The sequence below is a fragment of the Ambystoma mexicanum genome, chromosome 8, assembly GCF_040938575.1.
Source record: "Ambystoma mexicanum isolate Mex_15411 chromosome 8, UKY_AmexF1_1, whole genome shotgun sequence".
NCBI lineage: Eukaryota > Metazoa > Chordata > Amphibia > Caudata > Ambystomatidae > Ambystoma > Ambystoma mexicanum.
The window spans coordinates 327,617,992-327,642,328 of NC_090929.1; the positions used below are offsets into that span (position 1 = coordinate 327,617,992).

At 46.4% G+C, this 24,337-nt stretch overlaps 1 protein-coding gene across 1 annotated transcript in view; it reads left to right on the top strand.

The window, feature by feature from the left end:
- The window catches only part of EDF1 (endothelial differentiation related factor 1), a 93,587-nt gene that overhangs the window by 13,989 nt on the left and 55,261 nt on the right, over positions 1 to 24,337 (top strand). Inside the window, exon 2 of the mRNA XM_069609752.1 lies at positions 8,833 to 8,884. Coding sequence (XP_069465853.1) covers positions 8,833 to 8,884 — 52 coding nt within the window. The remainder of the gene's footprint in view (positions 1 to 8,832; positions 8,885 to 24,337) is intronic.

The window sequence follows — 24,337 nt, forward strand, 5'->3', positions numbered from 1 at the left end:
TTATCCTATGATTGTGTTCTTCCGTACCTATTTCGTACCTCTGGCTCACCTGATGTCCTTAATGAGACACAGCTTTGCTTAAACTTCCCTGGACTAACTTGTTCTCCTCGTTTTTTATCCCTGATTGTCTGACCCCCATCAAGGCGTTGTGTGCAGCTAACATTATGTACAGCTAACAATCTGTCTTAATGCCAGTTTGACAGATCTTTCCTATTTTGACACCTGTGCCATGTTTATCTCCTACTCTCAACATCCTGTGAGGCCAAAAACCATGGTCTTGTCCTCATGCGTGTTTTTATTTTTCCACCTTACATTTTGCAGCTTTGTAAAGAAGGCCCATGCTTTCACCTTGACCTCCTTAGGCATTGTACAGTTCCTTGTTGCCCCCTGCACCCCAGAAGCTTAATGTTTGTAGGGCCCTGGTCCTGTATAGGCTGGACTACTGCAACAGCCTCTTCTTTATGCCCCCTTTGGCTAATCTAAAATAGGGCTGCAGGACTTATTCTTGGCCTCAAGCCCAGGGATCGTATCGCTGCAGCCCGAAAATGTGTACATTGGCTCCTGCTAATTGCATGGATGAAATTCAAGATCTGTATGCTTGACGAGGCTTTGTGGGGCCTGGGACTACATGTCCAGCTTTGTTTTCCTAAATACTACCTGGCTAGTTCCCTCAGCTACTGTAACTCTACTATGCTTGTCGAATGCTTTTTAAAACCGAGAGCAGGGGGCATGTATGTATTTGGCGTGTGCCTCTTTGGAACAGCCTTGCTGCTCTTATGCTCGAGCTGGACTTTGGAAGTTCTGTAAACTTCTGACTGTTTTGCGTTACTGTATACAGTACAGTTGTCTTGGAAAGATGGGGTCAACTGCCTCTTTTATGGCTTGCAAGGTAGTTGGTGGGAATTTTCTGCCTCACAGGAGTAGCCTGTGTGGTGGCAGTATTGGTTGAAGATGAGGTAGAGGAAAACAGTACTAGTTCCTGCATGGCGGCGGTCCCGCAGGAGTACTGCCCAGGTTGTCAGTGAGGGAGTAAAACACAGTGCATTTCACATTGGTAGCCTTGGGTACACCCCCCCCCCCCCCCCCCACAACAGCAAAGAACTGCCACACCCGGGATTCTCTCTGGGTGCTAGAGGTAGGAATTTCCTCTACCTCATCTTCCTGGTCCTCCTGATGTGTTTTGCATCATTGTGCTTTTTCTGTTGTCTAGGCCCTCCAGCTGGTGGTGGCGGTTCCTGCGGAAGATGGATGTCAATGGCTGATGCCATTTTTGACTTTGCGGGGGTGTCTGGGTAATAAATTCTGTGCCGATTTGCGCAAATCACACCTCTGCCTATTCCCACGGGTATCCTCTTTTCGGAAATGCATGGGGTTCCCTGTTTTCCTTGGTGGCCTGGACACCCGAGGCCCATATCTGTATGGTGTGCCCATCTGGAAAAATCGTGAAATTCAGATGTCTGAAAAGACTTGGTTAGGGTTCAGCTCTGCCCTTGTTGCCCAGGGAGGTGCACCCACACATGAGGTAACGTTTTCATCGGTACACGTGTGGGAATGCGGGAAGGTAAATTTGTTGTGGTTTTCATAACCCTCACAACATTGGTTTTCCCAATTTACACATGCTAAGTGTATCTGTTCAGGACATGAGCATACAACTCCTGTGTACCATGGCTCGGTGTTTGGCTTGTGATGTTGCTAACAATACAAAAAATGCGTGCTTTCCTAACGGCAAGAGTCGGGAATGTAGCGGAGCATTGCTTTTCTCAAAATTCATGGAAGGCCTTGCTGTACCATGTCTAACGCATACCTTTTTTCGGTCATTTTCTTGCTTTTGCCCCTACCTAGTTGTTGCCTGACCTACGCAAATCACCCCTTCCTAAACTTGGAATTTTGTCTACTTTTCAGAAATATGCCTTTCTGTCCTCCAATTCGGCTTTCCTACCCCGTCCATGCATGTCCAATTGGGCAAAATCGCCTACCTCTCAAAACGGTTGCTAACCACATCAAAAATGTTTTTACGTTTTCAACCTGTTCTTGAAAGCCAGGAAATTGGGGAATTCAGCAAAGCAAACCATTTGTTCCTAGCTCTTACAAGGAAAAACCACGGGCTTCTTTGTACATTTTATTCGCATTTTCTGAAATGAAAACACATTTTCGCCCTTTTTGGTTATTTTCTCTCACCCCCCCCCTTGCAGCAACCTAGGATTCATGTGTGGCGTTACGACCGCCTACACGTGGGGGGGGGGGGGTTATATATGTGCACTGTGAGCTGAAATCAAATCCTAAAGGATAGAATTTTAGACTTTTCACTAAACAAAACTGCCTTGCCCTAAATGTTAGTCAACAAACCAGTGGCCCAAATATGACGTGATCCATGACATTTGTGATATTTTTTTTGTTCAGGGTGTTGGCAGTGCACACTGGTGGCACAAGTTACGGTTGCTTAGCTGGGGTGTTTCGGTTTTACTTGTAATCGTAACGTCCATTTAACAAAGTTTATTCACGGAGATGCATCTTTCAAAGTTATGCTGAGTTTAATAAGGCTTTAGGAAAAATCTTTCACCTGAAATGGGGAAAATCCATTTGAGCCAAGTTGCACATTCCAAAACACAACCTAGTAGCCATCACTGGAAGTTCACTTCTAGTTCTGAGCCACAACAAGGCATTGTGGGTATGCTAATTAGCACAAATGCAAACCTCTCTCCAGGAAAGTTTTTGTCGAAGTGGGCAGTGCTACTTTATATATGGTTTATCAACCCATTATACATGGCTTAATCCACCCAAGACAGACCTTTGCAGAGGTTGATATGTATAAAAGTAGCACTACCATCTTGGTCAAAGACTATATATGTGTATGTATTACAGGGCCTGCAGTAGTGGCCCTGTAGCTAGGGTTAAGTTGCTCAGCCCATAGCAAGTGCACTTTTTGGGCATCTCATTAACTTTGCCCCCCACCCCAGGACCAATTCTCAGTTTTCGAGACAGGGGCTCAAGTTGTGGGGGTTCCCAAGAGGCTTTTTTTCCTCTAGGACGCAATGGAAAGAGTTTGCGTCTACGGCCTAAGGATTTTTAACAAATTTGCGGCAGGAGGGACGGCTTGGTCCTGAAAGTGTAAATTTGGTGTAAAGCCGTCCAGTTTTATTTTATTCAAAAGTTGGTTAAAAGTTGATCTGGGTTCGGTCCCCAGACTCGCTCCGATTGGCCAAGAGGGCAACATGATCACGGACATGAAGTGTCAGATTTTTGGAAGCATCTGCCATGTTGGATTCAGACATCCGCCAGTGTCCATGAACATCGCGCTAAAAACCTATTGAAAAATGACTCTTCAAACAATCTATGGGGAGATATGCGGGGTGGGGGCAGGGGTTGATGAGGCTGGGATATGGCTGTAAGAAGCCAGAAAACTGTTTCTCAGCCTCAAAGTCTCTTAACAGTCCAGATGTTTTTTTTTTTTAATTGAAGGTTCTTTTGTTTTTATTGCAGGAGAGGTTAGAACATATGGTGGGGAGGGAAGAGGCACCACTAATATGCAGGGGCAGGTGGACAGGGGAAGATGTTGCGCATGTGTTCTAAGGTAGGGGGTAGTGTTTCTCATGCTCCTTGATTACAGGTTCAAAAGCACTTTAAGATTCCCCGCCACCCCCTGGAGTGGTGTGTTGCAGTACATGCAGAGGACTGTTGTCTTTGAAAGATATGGATCAACAGCCTCTTATTGCTTGCAGGGTAGCTGGTGGGATTTTGTGTCCCACAGAAGTAGGCTGTGGTTACAGTATTGGTTGGGGAAAATGAGGTGGAGGAAGACTGCCTACTACTTGCTAAGAAAGGAACAACCAAGAGCATTGCAGTGGATGGATTTGGTGTGGCGGTGCATGGAGGTGGTCCTGTGGGAGTATTGTCCAATTAGTCTGCGACTGATTACTAAGTTGCACTCTGCATTTCACTTTGGTAGCTTTAGCCTTTGGTACGTTCCCAACATTGGTAAAGAACTGCCCCACCCATGATTCTCTTTGGGTGCTAGATGTAGGCACTTCCTTAGCTTCTTGGTCCTGTTTTTGTTGTGTAGGTCCTGCAACTGGTGGTGGCTCTTAGGGAGGAGGGATGGCAATAGCCGATGGCTTATTTTCTTAAAGATAAAGAGCAGTTTTGCTAATCTACTTCCAAGTATGTGCTTTGTATTCATTTAATGGATAATGAGTAAGAATGTGTAGGAGCTGTGCATGGGTACTTTTGAGTTTCTAGATCAGTAGAAAATGCAGTAACTGTCCTCGATGCACAGACCCAATTGTGGAGTGTGGACGCCTTCACAGACATATCGATGCGCGCATGGTCACATGGCACTGGCCATAATGTTAAGCCTTTTGCTGATGTCGATGGATACTAAAACAGTGGAAGAAGTTGCTGAATTGTTAATGATGCTAGAAGGTGGGGAAATGGCATTTTAAGGTGAAACTTTGTAAATTTGACATGTTGCTATATTGGAGCAAGTGTGATAATTTGTAGGAAAATAGCATCCACTGGTAAAAACCCATGATTCACTGAAACTTTCTTGGGGACGTTATGGTTAAGTTGCACTAATAAACCTATGAAATTCACTAAAATAAACTTAAGTCGCCAGTTATGGTAAGCTAAGCAACAATAGCTTGCGCCACCACTGTCGGACCACCCAGCTTAAGGCGATTTTTGCGATTTGCAAAAAAAAGGCAAAATTTGCCTTTTCCCGCTATGGCGGCTATAAATCATTAAATGAGTGCAAAAAAGACACATTAGCTTTATGTATCTTTTTCACGCTCATTTAATGATTTATAGCATCCACAGAGGGGTTGCCAATTGCTGCAGCTCAAAGGTTAACAACTCCACTGAGCAAAAAGCAAATAAACCGAGGGGATTCAGTTCAAAGGTGTGAACCAGGGTTGACACCACTGAATTCAAGCCCCTCCATGGAGCTGATCGAGCTGTAGCCCTCTCCCCCCTCCACACCCCAAAATGTTAGGCTGTGGTGACTCAGCCTGGCTGTCCTAAAGAGCGTGGCCAGACAGAACGGGACACAAATGACAAAGGCCTTGCAATTAATTACCATAGCAGCAGCTGGCAATTCCTATACACAGTTATGTTAAAATCAAGTCAATACTGTTGGATTTGCAAATGCTTGTTTTTAGCAGGACTTCAGTGAAGGACACTCATAGAAATTATCTTGGGGAAGGAACCCACGTTTTGTGTTTGGCAGAGGTACTGGACCTGATTATGTGTAAGTTATTCTAGGCAGGGTCTGCACTGACACCAAGCTTGCCGAGACCAAGCTTCGGCAACAGCAGTATCCCATATCCTCTTCACATGGCAGCAAGCTCCTGTAAAGCGTATTGCTGCCACAGCTGTGCTGTGACCCTCACCAGTGATGTGGCCTGTCCACCGCACTAAATGACTTAAAGGATTTAAGGTGCCAGGAAACCTGGCAGGATTACTGGCGAGCGCTTACTGGATCCCTTGAGCTTAAGAAGCATCTTGAGGGGCCCCTTCCCCAAATAACTGTTACTGTGGAGGATTAAGGCTTTGGGAGCAACTCGCAGAACACTAGTAGCGATGGACCGACTGTGGGAGCACCTCAGAGTGTTATGCGGTTTTGAGTGCTTCCAGAGGAGCAGGCAGTGAATCTGGTAGAAAGCTGGAATAGGAACTGGGAAGGAGGTGATTTTCAGACGCAGGTGACCCACAGTGAAGACTAAGAGCTAAAGGAATTACATAAATGCCCTGATTTATGCAAAACCATTCTAGCAGTGCGCAGCAACGGACTGGGAGTATAGATCTGGGGGACGAATGCTGGCGAGGGAAGTGCCTTCAGCCTTGGAGGCAAGCCAGATGGCCTGCAGAGGATGCTCCTGTCCTCCGCTGAAGGGAGGATTCTCATGCCTCATTTGGATGGGAGACTGAGTCTTTTTGAGATTATCGTATCGACGTTGTCATCTTTAAGATACACCTTCCATTTACTTTTATAGGGATCCCACCACCCCCATGCCATCTTTGGATTTCCTCTTTCTTCACTGCACTCACCCACTATCTATACCCAACGCTTCATCCCCAGTCTTTTAAAATGTTTGATTTTGGTACTTATCTGCCAATTTAGGCTTTGAGGGTGTTTAGCTCCACTTCAATGTCATTGTTTTGAAATGTGTGGACCTAACCCCGGAGGACTCCCCGTACACATTGGGTTCACATGCCATGACTAAAGAGTGGTAGTGAAGCAATGATGGGCTTCCAGAAATGGACCATAAGGGTTACCTTAACTAGGGACAGGTGTGCCTGGACGCACCTGTGTGAGAGGATCTCAGTAGGGGGATAGCAGAAGGGGCGCATTTTAGAATTTAGGTAGATCAGCAGAGCTGTGTGTGCCTGTATGTGGCTACATCCCAGTACTGAAAATGCAGGGGTTATAGCTGGGCAGCATTATGAAGGTACCAAAGCAGGAGTTGCGTAGAGTGCTGAAAGTCAGGACTGAGGTCGACTGGTAGCTATATTTAGGCACCCACAGAATAAAAGAGGAGTTGCAAGTCAGGACTGATGTGATTAGGGGAGATGGGATTGAGACCAAGTACTGAAACTGATGTAGCTCAGGAATGGACAGGGGTGCTCGGAAAGCTATGCAATCAGTGCCATTATAGTGCTTATAAATCAAGTGGCAGAAGGCATTAACTCAGACTGCTTTGAAAAAACAATGACTGGCATTTCAGGCTCACAGTTTGATGCTATTGCTTGATAAAGTTAGCTCAAAGGTTTGTTAAAGGATCTCCATCACCTCAAACATTCCTGTTTCAATGTGCAACACTCTGTACTGTTCAAGTTCTCTGTTTTTGGATAAAAAAGATGTTAAATGATGTATTTTTCAACAAATAATGGCGCAAAAAATGCAGTTGTGTGCTGCAATTTTTTTTTTTTGTGCCGCAAAATTTTCCATTTCATGCCGCAATATCCTGGAGGGTCTGCACTGTGCACTGCAAGACTAACACCAGGACAGCAATGATTACATCACCTGTAATTGACCTCACTGACCTCACATGTCCTTACAAGCGGTTGTGTTCATAATGTTAACAAGATGTCGGGTGTGATCAACAGACCATGAACAATCTTGTATTGGGAGTGTTAATACAGGAACCTAATCATACATAAACGTAGGCAATGGCTGCAGCATGCACCATAGAATTACAAGATTTAATCTTATAATTTTGGGTAGTACAATAATGAATGCTACGTATCAGTTTTGAGTAATGTTAACATGAAATAACTAGCTAACAATTGAAGACTTAATACACACTTGTGCTAGTACAAACAATACATATGAAGACAGAAGCACATACAGGGAAAGTAAGGAAGAAAGAAAACGCATCATCAGAAAATGGTAACATCAAGTTTATCTTCATGTATAAAAATGAATTGTTTGAGGCCTGCTTATGTCCCCATGTGTGTTCACCATGAGCTGAGACCAAACCCTAAGGAAAGTACTTTAAGAACAAATTACAAGGTTATGGTCTAGATGTATAGCATGAATTTTAATATTCTGACTGAACAAAACCACCTGGCCCAGATATGTGATGTCATCTCTGATGTCGTGGGTGTGTTTTAGCAGTGCACGGTGGTGGTGCGAGTTATGGTTGCTTAGCTTACCATAAGTGGTGAACTTGTAACCATAACGTTCCTTTAACAAAGTTATTTCTGTGTAAAATATATATATTTTGTGGTCACAGTAATGGTATGCCTATTTCTGCTAATGCACGTTTTTAGTACAGCTTGTGAACCATCTTCCCCTTGTACCCGCTCTACAAATCAGACTGCAGAGCTCTCATCTGATTTCTTTTTAAGATGTTGGCCCATATGCGCTGCATACGCTCTGCCTTAATCTTAGTCCTTTTTACGATCATGCTTCCGCATGAGGTAGTATCCCTTGTGGCAAGCGTCGACTCCCCAACACCCCTGCAGTTCCCTCCCTTTTTGGTTTCCTCCCTGCAAAGACCAAAATCGATAACGTCGACTTGCTGCTCCCCGTGATCTAGCGTGTAGGGGTCTTCTCTCTCTGGCTAAGTCAGGTTTTTGCGGGAGAAAGTTGAGCCTGTAAATCTTGGGACTATCGCAATTCTGTTTTAATGTGCTTGCTGTCTTATGTTAGAAATCAATATTTCCCCGTTAATTTTCAACAGTCTACATTTGTTCTACCTGTAAAAAGGTTGATGCATGAAATTGAACTGTTTTTTTAAAACCTCGTCAACGAACGTTTCCAATAATGGCCACTCCTGCAAATGTTCTCTATTTACTGTCACTTGAGTGACCTTTTGAACTGCCACAAATTAGTGATTTAAAGTCCGGGAAGCGACAAGTTACCTGGCAGTGTGGGTTACTCCTGGAATTCCCAGCTGTTGATGTTCTCCACCGAAACTTGTATAAAGATGCAGTTTGTTTTTCGTAATATCTCAACTTTCCTATTGCAGGTTGAAAGATAGTAATTTGGTGTTGTATGAAATTTAAACAGATGTTTAGTAAACTGGTGTACGGTTGGCTACAAATCCCTATTGGTGTTAACCCCATAACCCGCTTTGTACGGAGCTGCCCTCCTGCTGGCATGCCATCGCAAGTCTAGTGCATAACTATTTTGTTCCCATCGATCTGTATGGGAACATCTGGAGCTTTGAAAACGCTTGGCAATTTGCCCCATTGCAATTAAAAAAAAAAGCACAATGTAAGGGATTCTTGAGGCCATATACATAACCTGTTTAAACCGAGCATCTGACAACATGACTGCTATGTGTATATTTGCAATTCAATGTTGACGTTTTTTATTTTTTTGCCATTCAGGCAATTGCCTCTGCACAGAGAAGAGGGGAGGAGGTGGAGACTTCCAAAAAATGTGAGTAGCTTTTTTTAGGTTCATATATTGGTGTTTGTTTCTTAACGGTCGGTGGCAGCCACAGGCATCTTTTACTCTTCTGTGAACTACTGATGTGTACCACATGATTTCTTAGCAGTAAATGTACATTTATTTAATTCCGAAAATTGACAGTTTTTATATAAAATGTCTAAGCAGTAGATCCAAATGGTCAGGAAGACAAAGACTATATTCTCCAGCATGGGGTCTGGCATGGATTTGCATGCTCATGAATATTCTCAGTCAGGCTGGGAATCCTCAGTAAAGAAAAAATCAGTTTCAGTTTAATTTCTTCTGCGGGATGTTTTACCCATGCATCCAAGCCCTACCTCAAAAACTGTGCAGTACTGGCATTGAAAACATCATGATGGCCAGAGATTCCCAGAAAATGCCCAGGGAAATGCATGAAGAATAGGCTGCCACTCATTTTTGCCGATGTTATGGGCACAGAAGGGCACTGCCTAAAACCACCATTGGACTACCCACACAGTAGTCTGAAAACATTGGGAATGGCAATGCTGATTGCCAAAAGCAACCTAGAATTGTGGGGAATTCATTTTCTTAAATCCCAAAAAAGGGTGCAGTACCAGTACTCACCACTATCAGAAAGCCGGCGTTTAAAACTGAATAAATGAACCCAAGGCAAGCCAAAGAAAGACTTACTGAGAGGTGGATACAATCTAAAGTTATATTCTGAAGTGACTTGAAGGTTTATAACAAGACTGGCTGAGCTGTGGATTTCAGCAGTTTAAGTAAATTTGGACTGAAGGACACTAAAAACCTAAATGTTTAAAAGAAATGAGTGACCTACTTTTGAGTGTCACATAGGTTGCAATTGTTTAAATGTCATAGTTTTAAACTTGGAATCAGCATCCTTGCTGCATATGTAAAAAATTGTCTTGACTTTGGGGAACAAAAGTGACATTAGCTGGGGCCTGGCTTAAGGAACTGAATTCTGCCCACCAGCTACCCCCGACAGGAGTTGAGACTTGCACAACAGCTGTGTTCCCAGGCCTATCTGCCTTTTGCTGCTCCCACCAAAAGGGATATGACACTTCCCTGATTGAATTACCTGGGCTCTGCAGGAAATTGAACAAAGCCCTGTCCTGACTCAGGCAAATGTTTTATTATGGGGGCCGTAAAAAGTGGCTTCCTCCTGGAAGTGAAGGGGAGGAGCACTGCCTGTGAGAGCAAGCTGGCTTGGCAGAACTGGAAAAACCAGAAATTCGACCTTGTGCTGGGGGGAAACCACACCCCTGTAGCCAGAATATGGTTTTAGAAAAAGATGAATAACTCATAGAGCGGACTTGCGAAAATTATTTAAATGATACCATAATTCTTGTGATGTTTCTGCCCACATTTTAAGAGGTTTTTAGAACCGGTGGCATGATCTGGGGGCAAGCTAGCAGTTAAGAGGGTGTTACTTAAAATGTATGCATGTTAAAAATCTGACACTTCATCAAGTAATGTCCATACTCCTTGCGCACATGTGTATACATTTGGGGTAATGTCTGATATTGGTAACTTGACCAAAAAGTGAAATATGTTGCCATTTCTGAATGCAAGCTCCCAGGAAGAGCAGATTTGGACAGGGTATACCTCCTGTGATATGTGATGGGTGCATGTAATTTTAAACAAATGTGTACCTGTGGAAATATGTCTTTTTGATCAAATATAGATTGTGTGTAATTTGACTGGGGTGGGTTCTCTGTATCATAAAAAGACCTCATCATGATGACACTTCATTCCCCCAATCAAGGGGAAGAGGATGAAGTGGCCAATGACAAGTGGAGAGGGGTAGAGCCTAGTGATACTGCACACACCCATTTTCAAAACACATAAAAGCAGACAGCCAGGACAGATGGGGACATTCAATTCCATTTGCTGCAACGCGCTCTGCCGGACCATACCACATCCAGAGATCCAGACTTTACCTCCATCAATCTCTAGATAAAGCTGTACAGAAAGATCCAGACTTCAAATCTATCAATATCCAGAACCAGAGACCCAGACCAGCAGACCAGCGCTGACCCAGACCACTGTTAGCAGAACCAGAGAGCTGACCCAGATCACTGTGAAGTGCAGAGACAAGACCAGAGTCCAGTCTAAAACCTGACCAGATCCGTGGCGAGGCCCATTTAATTCAAGAATATAGTGTGAGTACCTAGCAGAACTGTGCAGAACCAATCTCTTAGTTAAAATAATCTAATGCAAGCTATTTTAACTTGAGTAAAGCTGTCACCTGTCATTTGTAAAGCTGTCACCTGTCATTTTCTAGTTGCAAGCTGCACTTGTCACTTTGAATTTTAACCTTCCAAATCCGAAAAACTACCTTTATTTAATCGCTCATATCTCCGTGACCGTTTGTCCTAGAGACTTGCAGTAACTTTCATCTGGAAGCTGAGATCCTAGGCTGTCCTAGGACCCCAAAATGATAGTGCTAGTCCTTGTAGTTCCTCTGTAATCGCGAAAAACGCACTTGCGAATTTGCCGCGATTTGCAAATTTCTCAACGTGTGAAAACAGCAGTTTTCTTGCTTTCAGTTGCCAAAAATTCGTTTAACCTGCTAGTTACTCCTAGATCCTTGCTAAAGTGAGCCTGGACTAATATTAACTTGATACCACTCACCCTGAACCTCTAGAGGGAATTAAAAGCATTTTAGCATATTTTTCACTTCATTGCCAGCACATATAAAAGCATTTTGGGCCTGTGTTTCCAACTTCTGTAGTCTAAGCTTGCTGGGGTGAACTGAATTACAGTTGATTGCATTTCTGAGAACTGTGTGCTTTCCTTCCATTTCCTTGCATTGCATAAAGGGGGGAGGGGATTGCCAGAGAAAAGTGATTACATTGTTTTGTTGAATGCATATTGAGTATTTTCTGTACTGCATTTTCATTCCACCTTGCATCCGTTTGAAACCATAAAGTATTGTTGCTATCTTATCCATCCTATAACCACTCATTGATTATAAAGAAGTGTGCTAGTGCCAGACTATCCATTATTTATTACTGCTCAGATTCAGTGTGATATTCAATTATTAAATTATTATAAAGTGTGATATATCTATTGTTTAAATTATCAAATAAACCTTTTAACTTGCAAAACAGAACTACTTCTTGGGTCAGGGGGATTCCTAGAGAGGGGTGTTATATAGGGGTAGTCATCCAGAACGCATGAACTGGACATAAAGATATATCAATAAGGGTTTCCATTCAGTATCCCAGACTAGGCATTGACTTAGCTGTAGTGTTGAATTGAATCCTCTTACAAATTGGGGGCTCGTGCCGGACGTTTGGATTAGATCTATCACTTGTGCAGATTAATACAGCGTGCCAGCTGACCAGATACACATATCCGGTCGGAGCACACGCTGTGTTACGCTGTAAAGCACTCCTCAAAGGAATGCTCTAAGGAAAAGGTCTGTTTTGCAAAAATATAATATAAACTTCTCCAGCATTGGATCTTTCATGGATTCACATGCTTTGAATATTCCCCGTCGTCAGGCTGGGAATCCCCGGTACATTATATAGACCCTTTCCCGTAGGAAAACTTTTTCGACGCTTATGCGTCCCATCCACCTCGTTTTGTATCATGCGTGCCCGTACCGTCAGGATGTCATGATATAAATACAGGCCCCGCCCCCACGCTCCCTCAGATTTCAACCGTCTTTCAAAGTAGTGGGATCCTCGTGTTTACTACTAGTGAAAACTAGGTTGTTTTGTCTGTTTCGCTTCGGCGAAGTTCAAATTCTGGAGAATTATGTCTGGAAAGGCGTTATTTCGCCCGTGTGCAACCTGTGGCCTCAAAAAGGTTTATGAAGGAGACGGCCACATGGACTGTATCTACTGTCTCCACCCGCACCACACGGCGGATACATGTGAGATATGCAAGGGTTTCTCCCAAAAAACCCTTACGGACCGTAAAAGAAGGCTGGTCGACTGGCTTAATGACGGAGCAGGTGCCTACCCGGCTTCGGAAGTTGGCTCCACGGCCTCCAGGAGCAAGTCGGAGCCTCCATCGAAGAAGGTACGGCCAGCAGAAATTCGCGCTGAGGACAAGCATAAGGGGAAACATGCTGGATCCTCCTCACATAAAAAGCCCTCCTCCTCCTCCTCATCTAAGACGGAGAGGCTAGCGCTGTCAAAATCCTCCTCAGGGGACCGTCCCAGGTCTTCCATGAGTCGAGAAGCTTCAGCCGGGAAGTCGGCATCGAAATCGACGACGAAGTCTAAGGGCTCGACGACGACGACTGGCTCGTCGACCTCGGTGTCATTGACGATGCCTATTACCGTTCAAGCAGCAGCGGTTGGGATTCCCTCGTCGACGGAGACTCAGTCTATGGCTTGGCTGCCTGAGGTCTATGACCCGATCCCCCCTGAGGTCTTACTGCAGCCAGACACGGCCTGCTCGGCGGAAGGTGAAGGTGACATGGTTGTGCAGCCATCGGATTTAGGCTTACGGCCTTCCACGTCGACGAGTGCGAGCGGGGGTATGGTACCTATATCATCCACGTTACTGACCCCCCCAGACGGTTTTGTCTCTGGATGTGCTTAATACTCTTCAGAAGCTCCTGCAGCGGCTGGATACGCAGTTCCCTCAACCTGGGACGTCATCGTCACTTGTGTCTGTACCTTCCGTCGACGAGCAAACGTGTACGGCTCGCTCGACGGCGAAACACCCATCGGCTCCCCAGGCGGTGAAAGATCGTCCTCGAGCTCAGGAGGAGGGTGAGTTGTCGGAGTCCGACTCTATCCTGGATGACTCGGGGTCAGACATCTCCCTGTCACCTTCGAGGGACCCAACATGGAATTCGGATGTAGAGTTGGAGTCTTCGAGGAGCCAGACACAGCCATCTCCCCCTGATGATGTGGGAGCCTTCCATGCAATGATGGGGAAAGCTTGTTCCGAATTCGGCTTGATTCCTGAGGAACAGAAGAAAGACGGTTTCCTTTTTGACCATATGGGTCAAAGGAGAAAATCTGTATTTGCCATCCCAATCCTTGACCACGTGTGGCAAGAAGGTCTCAAGACGATGCGCCATCCGTTCTCTGAGCCAGCCATAAAGGGACGGATCGAGAAAAAGTTTAAAGCTCCGGAGTCCACTCCAAAATGTCTAACATCACAGCCTCTGTCTGACTCGGTGGTGTCGGCGGCAGCGGCTAGGAAGGCCAGGGTCCAGCAAAAATGTTCAACGCCACCGGAAAGCGAGGCTAGGAGGCAGGACGCCTTTGGAAAGAAGGTGCTCTCGGTTGGAGCGACGAAAGTAAGAGCAGCCAATTCCTTAGCGATCGTGTCACGATATGATAGGGAAATGTGGCACAAACTAGCCCCTATCCTAGAACACCTGCCAGACGAACACCGGAAAGCAGCTATGTTACTGGTGCGGGATGGCGAAGAGGCCTCGAACCACGCTATTAATATCGCAGTTGACCTAGCAGAGTCTGGCTTCAAACAAATCAACCATGGAGTAGTGCTTCGTCGACAAGCGTGGCTCAACCTTTTAACTTGCAAAACAGAACTACTTCTTGGGTCAGGGGGATTCCTAGAGAGGGGTGTTATATAGGGGTAGTCATCCAGAACGCATGAACTGGACATAAAGATATATCAATAAGGGTTTCCATTCAGTATCCCAGACTAGGCATTGACTTAGCTGTAGTGTTGAATTGAATCCTCTTACAAATTGGGGGCTCGTGCCGGACGTTTGGATTAGATCTATCACTTGTGCAGATTAATACAGCGTGCCAGAATGTACTACTTTCCGCCCTGAAGTACAGTACAAAGTCCTGGACATGCCATGCAAAGGGGAACACCTGTTTGGCGAAAAGGTTGATTAAGCGCTGAAAGGGATGAAAGAAGACACGGATACTGCTAGGTCCCTCGGCGCCCTTCAAACGGGTAGAAATTTTCGCTCTTTTCGCCCCTTCAGGGGTGCTTCTGGAAACTCCCGCTTTGGAGCCTCGAGGGACCGTGGATTTAACAGGCCCTCGTACTCTTCACAAGGGTTTAGACGAGCGTCCCAGTCGGCACGTAGAAGCAGGGACTATCAGGCCTCCAGGCGGCGAGGCTCAGGTCCGTCGTCAACGAAGAACAAGCAAACCAGCAACCAATGACGGCCTTTGGAACGTCCTGGGGGGGTCGAGTCTCATCACTTCGACCGACCGATGGAAATGCATCACCACAGATCGATGGGTCCTAGACACGATTCGCATGGGTCATGCGCTGCAATTCAAAGACAAGCCTCCGCGTCTTCCTCCTTTATTCTCGACACAGCCCCACCTCCGAATCCTACGACAAGAGGCGGCGCTTATGTTGCGAAAAGGGGCGGTAGAGAGAGTTCCTGTGGCACAGGAAGGACAAGGAGTTTATTCCAGGTTCTTTGTGGTCAAAAAGCCAAACGGCAAATGGAGGCCCATTCTCGACCTGAGGGTACTCAACAAGTGGCTAAAGAGCCTAAAATTCAAAATGCTAAAGCTCCAAGAGGTTATCAGGTCGGTGCAACCCATGGATTATCTATCATCACTAGACCTTCAAGATGCTTATTTTCACATCCCAATACGCCCACGACACAGGAGATATTTAAGAGTCGTCGTCGGGAGAAAGCATTTTCAGTTCAAGGTCCTCCCGTTCGGGCTCAAGTCCTCCCCCGGGACGTTCACCAAGTGCTTGGCCCCTATAGCGGCCCATTTAAGGAAGGATGGTCATCATGTCTATCCATATCTAGACGACTGGCTGGTCAGAGGTTCATCCAAGGAACAAACACGAGACAGTCTACGAGCCACAATGTCCATTTTACAGGAACTGGGCTTCGCAATAAACTTCAACAAGTCCTCCGTAGAGCCTTCGAGGACCTTGGTCTTTCTAGGAGCGGAGTTTCATACACACACAAGCCTGGTGAAACCATCCAGCGAAAGAATTCAGAAACTTCAAAACAAGGCGTCGGAATGGAGAGGCGGTACCAAGGTCTCAGTGCGCAAGTACATGTCCCTGCTAGGGACCATGTCGTCCTGCATTCCGTTGATAAACAACTGCCGTCTGTTTGAGGCCTTGCCAGGAATTTCTAGCGGACCGTTGGGCGCAGAGCAGAGGTCGCTGGTCCGACAGACTGGTCGTCGACGAACAACTAGTTCAAGCACTCGGCTGGTGGAGAGTGTCTACTCATCTAACGAAAGGGATGCCTCTACTGGAACCAGAGTTCCAAAAGACGGTGGTGACGGATGCATCGCTGAGCGGATGGGGCGCTCATCTGGATACGTTACAGGTACAAGGCCAGTGGTCTTTGCAGGAGTCCTCCCTGCATATCAACCTGCTAGAACTGAGAGCAGTGCGATGGGCTCTGAAGTCTTTTCTTCCTCAACTGAGGGACTCGGTGGTGCGTGTCATGACGGACAACACCACTACGATGTTCTACTTGAGGAAACAAGGAGGGACACGTTCCAGGTCCCTATCGACGGAGGCACAGAAAATCTGGCATTGGGCCCTGCAACACAACATGCAAATCTTAGCGTTCCACCTACCAGGAGTGAGAAACGTGGAAGCCGATGCCCTCAGCAGAGAAATGAACGAAGTTCACGAATGGGTGCTGAACGACCAACAACTTCAACAAGTATTCAAGGAATGGGGACACCCTTCCATAGACCTGTTTGCAACGAAGAACAACAAAAAATGCCATCAGTACGCAAGCAGATGGCCTCAGCAGGGCTCACTGGGGGATGCGTTCTCATTCCCATGGACGAACAAATTCCTGTACGCATTCCCTCCATTTCCCCTTGTCCGGAGGACGTTGCAATGGATCCTCAGGTACCCATGTCGGGTAATTCTGGTGGCCCCATACTGGGCCAGACAGGTGTGGTTTTCAGACCTACTACACTTAGCGGCGGCGGAACCGATGAGATTCCAGAAGACCCCCGACCTGTCTCGACAGGAGGGTGCCGTTTGGCATCACGACCCGGACAGCCTCAAGTTGACGGCCTGGCTCCTGACTTCGCCGAATTTGGTTGGCTAACGATTCCGGAGGACTGTCGGCGTATCCTGCAAGAGCACCTTCCACAAACGCCTCATACGCGTACAAATGGAAAAGTTTCTGTCAATGGTGTGAGGATCAACCAGGTTTGGACCCGCAATCGATTAAGCCGGAACAGCTCCTTCCATACTTGCTGTTCTTAGCTCAAAAGGGCCTGTCGGTGTCGTCCATAAAAGTACACCTAGCAGCCATTTCCAGGTTTACTCGTCGACGGCACTCGGCACCATTGTTCAGCGACCGCCTGATTAAGCACTTCCTTAAAGGCCTCTTTCGGAGTTTCCCTCCAGAGAAGAAATTTCCGCCGGAGTGGAGCCTCAATCTGGTCTTAACGTCTCTTATGAAGCCTCCTTTTGAGCCAATGTCATCATCGTCTCTAAAGTTTCTGTCGTGGAAATTGGCCTTTCTGGTGGCCATCACTTCAGCCCGACGTATTTCAGACGTTCAGGCTCTAATGGTAGACCCACCATACTTACGATTTTTTAAAACCAAGGTAGTCCTAGCCACTAACCCAGAGTTCATACCAAAAGCTCCTTCGGTGTTCCATAAACACTCCTATTGTGTTGCCTACGTTTTTTCCGGAGCCATGCTCGGGAGCGGAGCGCATGCTACACACATTGGATGTAAAAAGGGCTCTCAAGTTTTATCTTCATCGTACGCAACCGTTCAGAGAAACGAGACAGCTGTTCGTGGCCTATGGTTTGGGGGCTAGAGGAAATGCCATTTCAAAGCAAGGACTATCAAGATGGGTGTCATCTACCATTTCGTACTGCCATTCCAGGGCAGGGAAGCCTCTTCTACGACGGCCAAGAGCTCATTCAACTAGAGCAACAGCATCGTCGACGGCACTGTGGGCCGGAGTCCCTCTAGGGGACATCTGCATGGCGGCTACCTGGGCGGCTACACACCTTAACCCGCCATTACTGCCTGTCGCAGCAACATGCCGAAGACACCCGGATGGGACAGGCGGTGCTTCGACACCTATTCCAATAAGGTAAGCCCCGGCTGCGGGGTTGCATCCTGTGGAATTTATGACTGTATGTGGTTCGTTTTTCCTATGTTAACTATTACTGATGTATACATGATCATAGGGAACGGCCTTTGGGAAGAAAGTATATGGGTTTGCATGCACGCCTCCTCTTGGGGGTGGTACTGCTATGTAATCTATTCAAAGCATGTGAATCCATGAAAGATCCAATGCTGGAGAAGGGAATAGTTTCTTACCTGTAACTCCATTTCTCCAGCATTGGTATCTTTCATGGATTCACATGCGCCCACCTGCCTCCCCTGAACATGCAAACCGGTTCCCCCACTACTTTGGGGGCCGAAATCTGAGGGAGTGCGGGGGCGGGGCCTGTATTTATATCATGACGTCCTGACGGTACGGGCACGCATGATACAAAACGAGGTGGATGGGACGCATAAGCGTCGAAAAAGTTTTCCTACGGGAAAGGGTCTATATAATGTACCGGGGATTCCCAGCCTGACGACGGGGAATATTCAAAGCATGTGAATCCATGAAAGATACCAATGCTGGAGAAATGGAGTTACAGGTAAGAAACTATTCCCTTCTGTAAGTCAGGAAGGAACTAAAATTCCAGAATGACGACCTTGGTAGATATGAAAATAGCCAGAGAGCACTTCTTACATAAGTTATTTGTGAGAGGTGAGTGGACTCACCAGGACCGCATGGTCTGGTTGCAGGCCATCACGCAACAGGTCACGGAAACAGGGTCAGATATATGGAGAGATCAGGGTCCCTTACATGTGGCCCTGAGTGAACTATACATGGCTCCTAAAGCTAAGGATGAACAAGACAAGATGGTTAGGATAGCGGCATACCTGTACCTATATATGGGAGACATGCAGGATAAATGTACTGAAAGCCAAGATCTGGCGAATAAGCGACAGATGGCGTTAGAGAAGGTCCAATCTGACCTGGTCTCTTCTGAGCAGAGGCTGCAGGGGAGCCAGGAGTCAGAAAATGAGTAGACAGCACATCATTAAAATAAAGAGGGATATGGACATTCTGAAACAGGAAAAGGCTGACCAGGATACCAGATTTCTGGCCTTGCAGGAGGAGTACCAAGAAGGTTTGGACTCCCTACTGCAGAGCCAGAAAAAGCTGGAGCAACAGTTAGACTTCAATAGGGCATGTGCTGAGCAGGTAGTCACCCTGCAAAGCCACCTAGATAGGGAGAAGGCAGAGAGCAATAAAGTGATTCTGAAAGACCTGGATACCCAGGCAGAGTTTGATCAGGAGCGCCAGAAAGCTGGTGCCTTCCAAAGGCAAAGGGACGACCTGGCGGCACAGATGCAGGCTCTTTGTCAGGAAAGGGATACCTTAGGCCAGGAAGTCTGCCACTTAAATGGAAGAAAATCACCTGGCCCTCCAGGGACTGGGTGACCTCCAAAAAGAACACCAGAACTTGTTAGAGCACACCAGGAAGGTGGAGGATGCTCTGGCAAGAAAGGAGCAGGCCAATAGGGACACAGCTCAGGAGGTAACCCTCCTGCAGCAAAGACTGGCCCAGTGCTCCAGGACCAATCAGGAAACGCAGAGAGAGAATGAGGCTCTCTGCCAGCACAATGATAGGCTCCAACAACAGGTAGCGATGCAGGAGAGACTGATAGTCTAGTAAGGCCTTAACTGAGGAACTGAAGGCGCAGGCTCTTGCATTGCAACAGGGAGCAGGGGCGGATAGAGATGAGGTTCACTGGGAAAGAGAAACTCCTGAGCATAATCCCAGGAGCCCTAGTACCAGAGGCCTTTATTTCTCTCAGTCCCTGGACTCTGCCTCCCCCATGTCCCCTGGCGCACATGAGCACAGGGCCACAGGGATGGCAGATTACTATCCAGCCAGAAGCAGGGGGCTCATAGGCAAGTACCACCCAGGAATGGAGGGGCGGGCATCCGGGTATGGGCACCCAAGCACAGTGCAATTTGATGGGGAACCCCAGGAGAGTAGGCCCATTAAGGGCATCCGGAAAACCTCTGCCCAGTTAGGTCAGTGGGGGGGTACCCACCAAATCCTGGCAGCAAGGAGGGATCTGAAGACTCCTCTGAGGGGTACAGGACACAGGAGACCAGGTCCCCACATTCTGCCAGCCATTCCCAGGCTTGCAGAATCCGGGAAAATCTGGAAGAACAGACGGGAACCTCTGGGAGCAGTGCCTCTGAGTCAGAAGATGAATGGACCAGGGTTACCCGAACCAAAAAGGCCAATCAGGCAAAAAGGGCCTTGATTAAGGACCCATTGAAACAGATTAAGGCAATCAGGAGTGTCATCAAATCATAAGAACGCCAAGTACTCTGTTTGGGAACACTTGGAGCTCTATGAGCAAATGATGGAGACTTCATTTGAAGGACAGCCAAAGCTGTATCCAATATGTAAAGTGGACATTCTCCCCAGAGTACTCCAGTTTCTTTGCAGGGCTGGAGGACCAAAATCATTTAAGATGGTCCACCTATAAGGCGGCCATCTTGAAACATTTTTCTACTCATAGAAATCCTCAAGAGGCTCGCAAGGCAGCCTACAATTTACAATGTGGGGAGGATCAGGCCCCACAAGAATTTGTGCAGGAGTTAAAGCGTGCTTTTGCACAGACCACAAGAAGGGTGCGCACGGATAGCAGAGAATTTATTAATACGTTTTTCCATGCCTTGCCCAAATATATAATGACCCAGCTCGTGAGAGATTTTCATGAGAAAAGATCTTTAGACTGGGTCATTGAACAGGCTACCCGGATCTATGAGGTGCAGAAGTCCATAGAAAATAAAAGCAATACCCAGAAAAATCCCAAAACCAACAGCACCCCTGCTGCTGCCAAGGTGGCAGAGGTAAAGGTCACCCCCGTTTTGGATTTGGAGATAGGGGGGGCCTAAAAACCTACCAGCACCTAATAATGCTAGGCCCAGAAGGTCCTCGGGCCAGTCACAGACAGGGAGCCAAGGAGGCAGCCCCACAAATGGGGTCCCTCGCTCTCCTGATTATGTAAGTCCCCGTTACAAGGGAAATCGACCCATCCTGGGTTATGTGTGGACTCCTCCAGCCCAAGGGGGGGGAATCCAGCCAAGCACCTAACCCAGGGAACTTCCCTCCTAACTTCCCACTGGAGGGCAGAAATTCTCCAAATCCTGGGCAGAACTTTTTCCCCAGGTATCCACCCAACTTCCAGCCCCAAAATCCTACACCCTTCTTTCCCCAATTCCCTGAGCCCAGACAACCGAATCCGGGAGAGGGGAGGCTAAGGGTGGAGGGGTATCCAAATCCTCCCAACCAGGGGTACGTACCAAAGAAGGGATTGCTACCCTTCCCGGGATCAGCCCAGGGGAGAAAACAGGGCCCCGTATCAGCCTGAGCGGGTTTCCCAGATAGAGTGCCAGGTCCAAAATATGGCACGGGATCTGGGTCACATACTGAGGGCGCAGCAGAACCCTCAGATGGGCATGCCGGCAGGGAACGCACCCAACTCTGGACCTGGTGCCCCAGAACAATGACGGGGGCAGCACCCCGATAACTCACCGGTTCCCAGGGAGGAGGCACAAAGGGAAGGGGGGTGTAAAGCCTTGGAGGAAGCTTCCTTCCTCACTTGTAAACAGCCCCTGGAAACCCAGGAACAGGAAACAAAATCTCTTGCCCCTGAAAGTCTGCCTCCTAAGGAGCAGAGGGGGGGGTAGGAGAAACAAAAGACCCAAACGGACTCAGTTTGAGGAGGAGGTACAGATCTTCCAATTTGAGGGAGAGGGATCCTCAGAGGATCCTGGGAAAAGGATCTTCTCCTTCAGATATGGGGGAACTCCTCCCAAAGAAAAATAGGTCCCAAGGGATTCCAATCCAGACTGGGGAGATATGGAGACTGAGCTACCGCCGCCCATCATCTCATCCCAGAACCCACAATACCAAAATCCCCTGGTTCAAACCCATCCTGATGACTGCCTCCAAAAAGGGGGGGGCGGCCCGGAACCGGAGCCAGGGGAACCCACAATGGCTCTGATCTCCAGTTGCCAACTTTTTCTTTCAGATTCCCAAGGCTCTCCACAGAATTCTGCCCAAATCTCTTCGCTAGCGATGTCCAAAACTAGAAAGTTAGCCCACCAGTTGTCCAAAAATGTGCATTATCTGTGCCCCCTTGAGGAGAAGGAGGGAAGATATTATGCCCCGGTAAAAGTACAGGGGCAGGGTACGATTTCAGCGCTGGTGGACACGGGATCTCAAGCTACCCTTCTGTCCAGAAGGGCCTTTGATGAACTGAATGCAGGAAGGGGAGGGAATTACCAAATTCCTCTCACCCCTCTTCCTGGACAACTGCAGAACTTTGACGGGAAGGAAATTCCCGTTGAGGGGACTGCAGACTTGGACATTAAAATTGGGCGACACAAGTTGAAACACCCAGTCATAGTTGTGACTCCAGAGGGCACCCCTGGTTTACTGGGGAATGACCTCCTGAGGAGGTTGTCACCCTTAATAGATTGCGTAAACAAGGTCCTCTGGACCTAGACTAGCCGACCAATAAAATTAAAACAGAGTGTCAACCATGTTAGTTTAAACGGCACCTGCCACATGGTTGAAAAAAAATCTGACCAAGTAGAATTTCACTTCCAGAATAGTCAAATTCCAGACGTGACAGTAATAGCAGTAGGACAACAGACTGGTGATGGAGGGTCCTCTCTATTTCTGAAAATCAACCTTCCTTCCAGTCTAAAGTGGTACTCCACGCTGGAAGGGAACACTAATCCACAATTAGAAACTCCCACTCCTAGAGTCCAGAAAGATGTGAAATCAGCTCAGAGCCTGGCTGATATTCAGCAAATTGGAGAGCAGTTGTTCATCCCTGTTCAGTTAAATGATGGGAAGGACTCTGTTCTCGCTCGAGTGTGTGTGAACAATGGTAAGAGCTTCATCAGCGAAGCCATGTTTCGCCAACTCCCAAAAGATCCAGCCATTCCCACCTTCAAACTGATAGACAAATGGGAAATGGACCTGGAAGCACCTAATTCCAAACATCTCCTGCCAAGCAGGTGTATGCTCAAATCTCCATTGGCAACAAGAGCATAGTCCACAATTGTTGGGTCGTGCGAGACGTCCATGCCGCCTTTTACTTAGGCAGTGACATTCTCAATCGCTTTGCCATTAGTTTGGACCTAATAAACTTCAAAGCTTGGTCCCGATTAGCGTATAATCCCATGGGCTTTGATGATCCAGAAAAAGCATTTAGGTCAGCTCAATTGCTACCTTATGCAGTTGAAATTCAGATCAAAGAGGAAGTCACCATCCCTGAAAGGACCCGACAATTCTCCCTGGAAGTGAAAGTTAAAAAGAGGACAATATTTGCAAAACCCTGATGCTTACATACATCTAAATGCTTCTCTCCAACAGCAAGGGTTAGGGGTAAACCCAACTCCATTAGTCAACATAGAACATGACACCATTCTAATAGAGGTGGATAACAGCGACTTAAAGAGGGTATCCAGTCATAATTTCGAATACAATATATTCGAATACAAAAATGTCGAAAATATTTAGTCGAAAAACAAAAATGTCGAATTACAAAAATGTCGAATTTTTTTCGATTTTTTTTTCGATTTTTCGAATGAAGTTAATACAAGGTAAGTGTTTAAATGTGTTTTATTATTTATTATTATTTCTAAACATCTTTTACTTAGTTTTCTTTAATAGTAATAGCATTAAAAATCTTGAATAAAAATAGTAAATAGCATGTACTATGTAATATTTTAAATAAAATAGTAGTTAAATAAATATATATATTTAATGTAAACTGCAATTATAAATAAATAATTAACAATTGCAAACTGTAACGTTAAACATTTAGTATATTTTTTCGTCAATAGATGGCGCTATTGTTTTACAAATGAGAGATTGTCCATTTGTGTACATATGGTAATAGCATGCTACGTGAGGTTGCGTTGCACTACGTATACGTAGGCGCCATTTTTAAAGTTCATTCTCGCCGCGGTTTCATCGTGTTCGGGTCTCCCTGCGTTCCTGTGGATTTTTTTTTGGATCTTCGATTTTTTTTTACCCCTTCAAATGGATGCAATGTGGTTTTTTTTTTTCTGGATTCGATGGATGTTCAGCTTGGATCGAGGATTTTTTCGCAAGGACTTTCTTGGGACGTTTATATTTTACTTTCTGGATTCGATGGATGTTTCGGTCGGATCTTGGATTTTTTCGCAAGGATTTTCTTGGGACGTTTATATTTTACTTTCCTGGATTTCACTCTTTTGGATCGCAATCGTGGATTTATCTTTGGATGGTGTTTTTCATTGTGTTACTTTTTGCATTTTGGGTTCCTTGGATGTTGCTTCGTGGTGATTTTTACGGGTTTTCCCTGGAATTCTCATGGGGCAGTGGATATTTCGCAAAAAAACGTGAGTATTTTTAACATTTTAAATT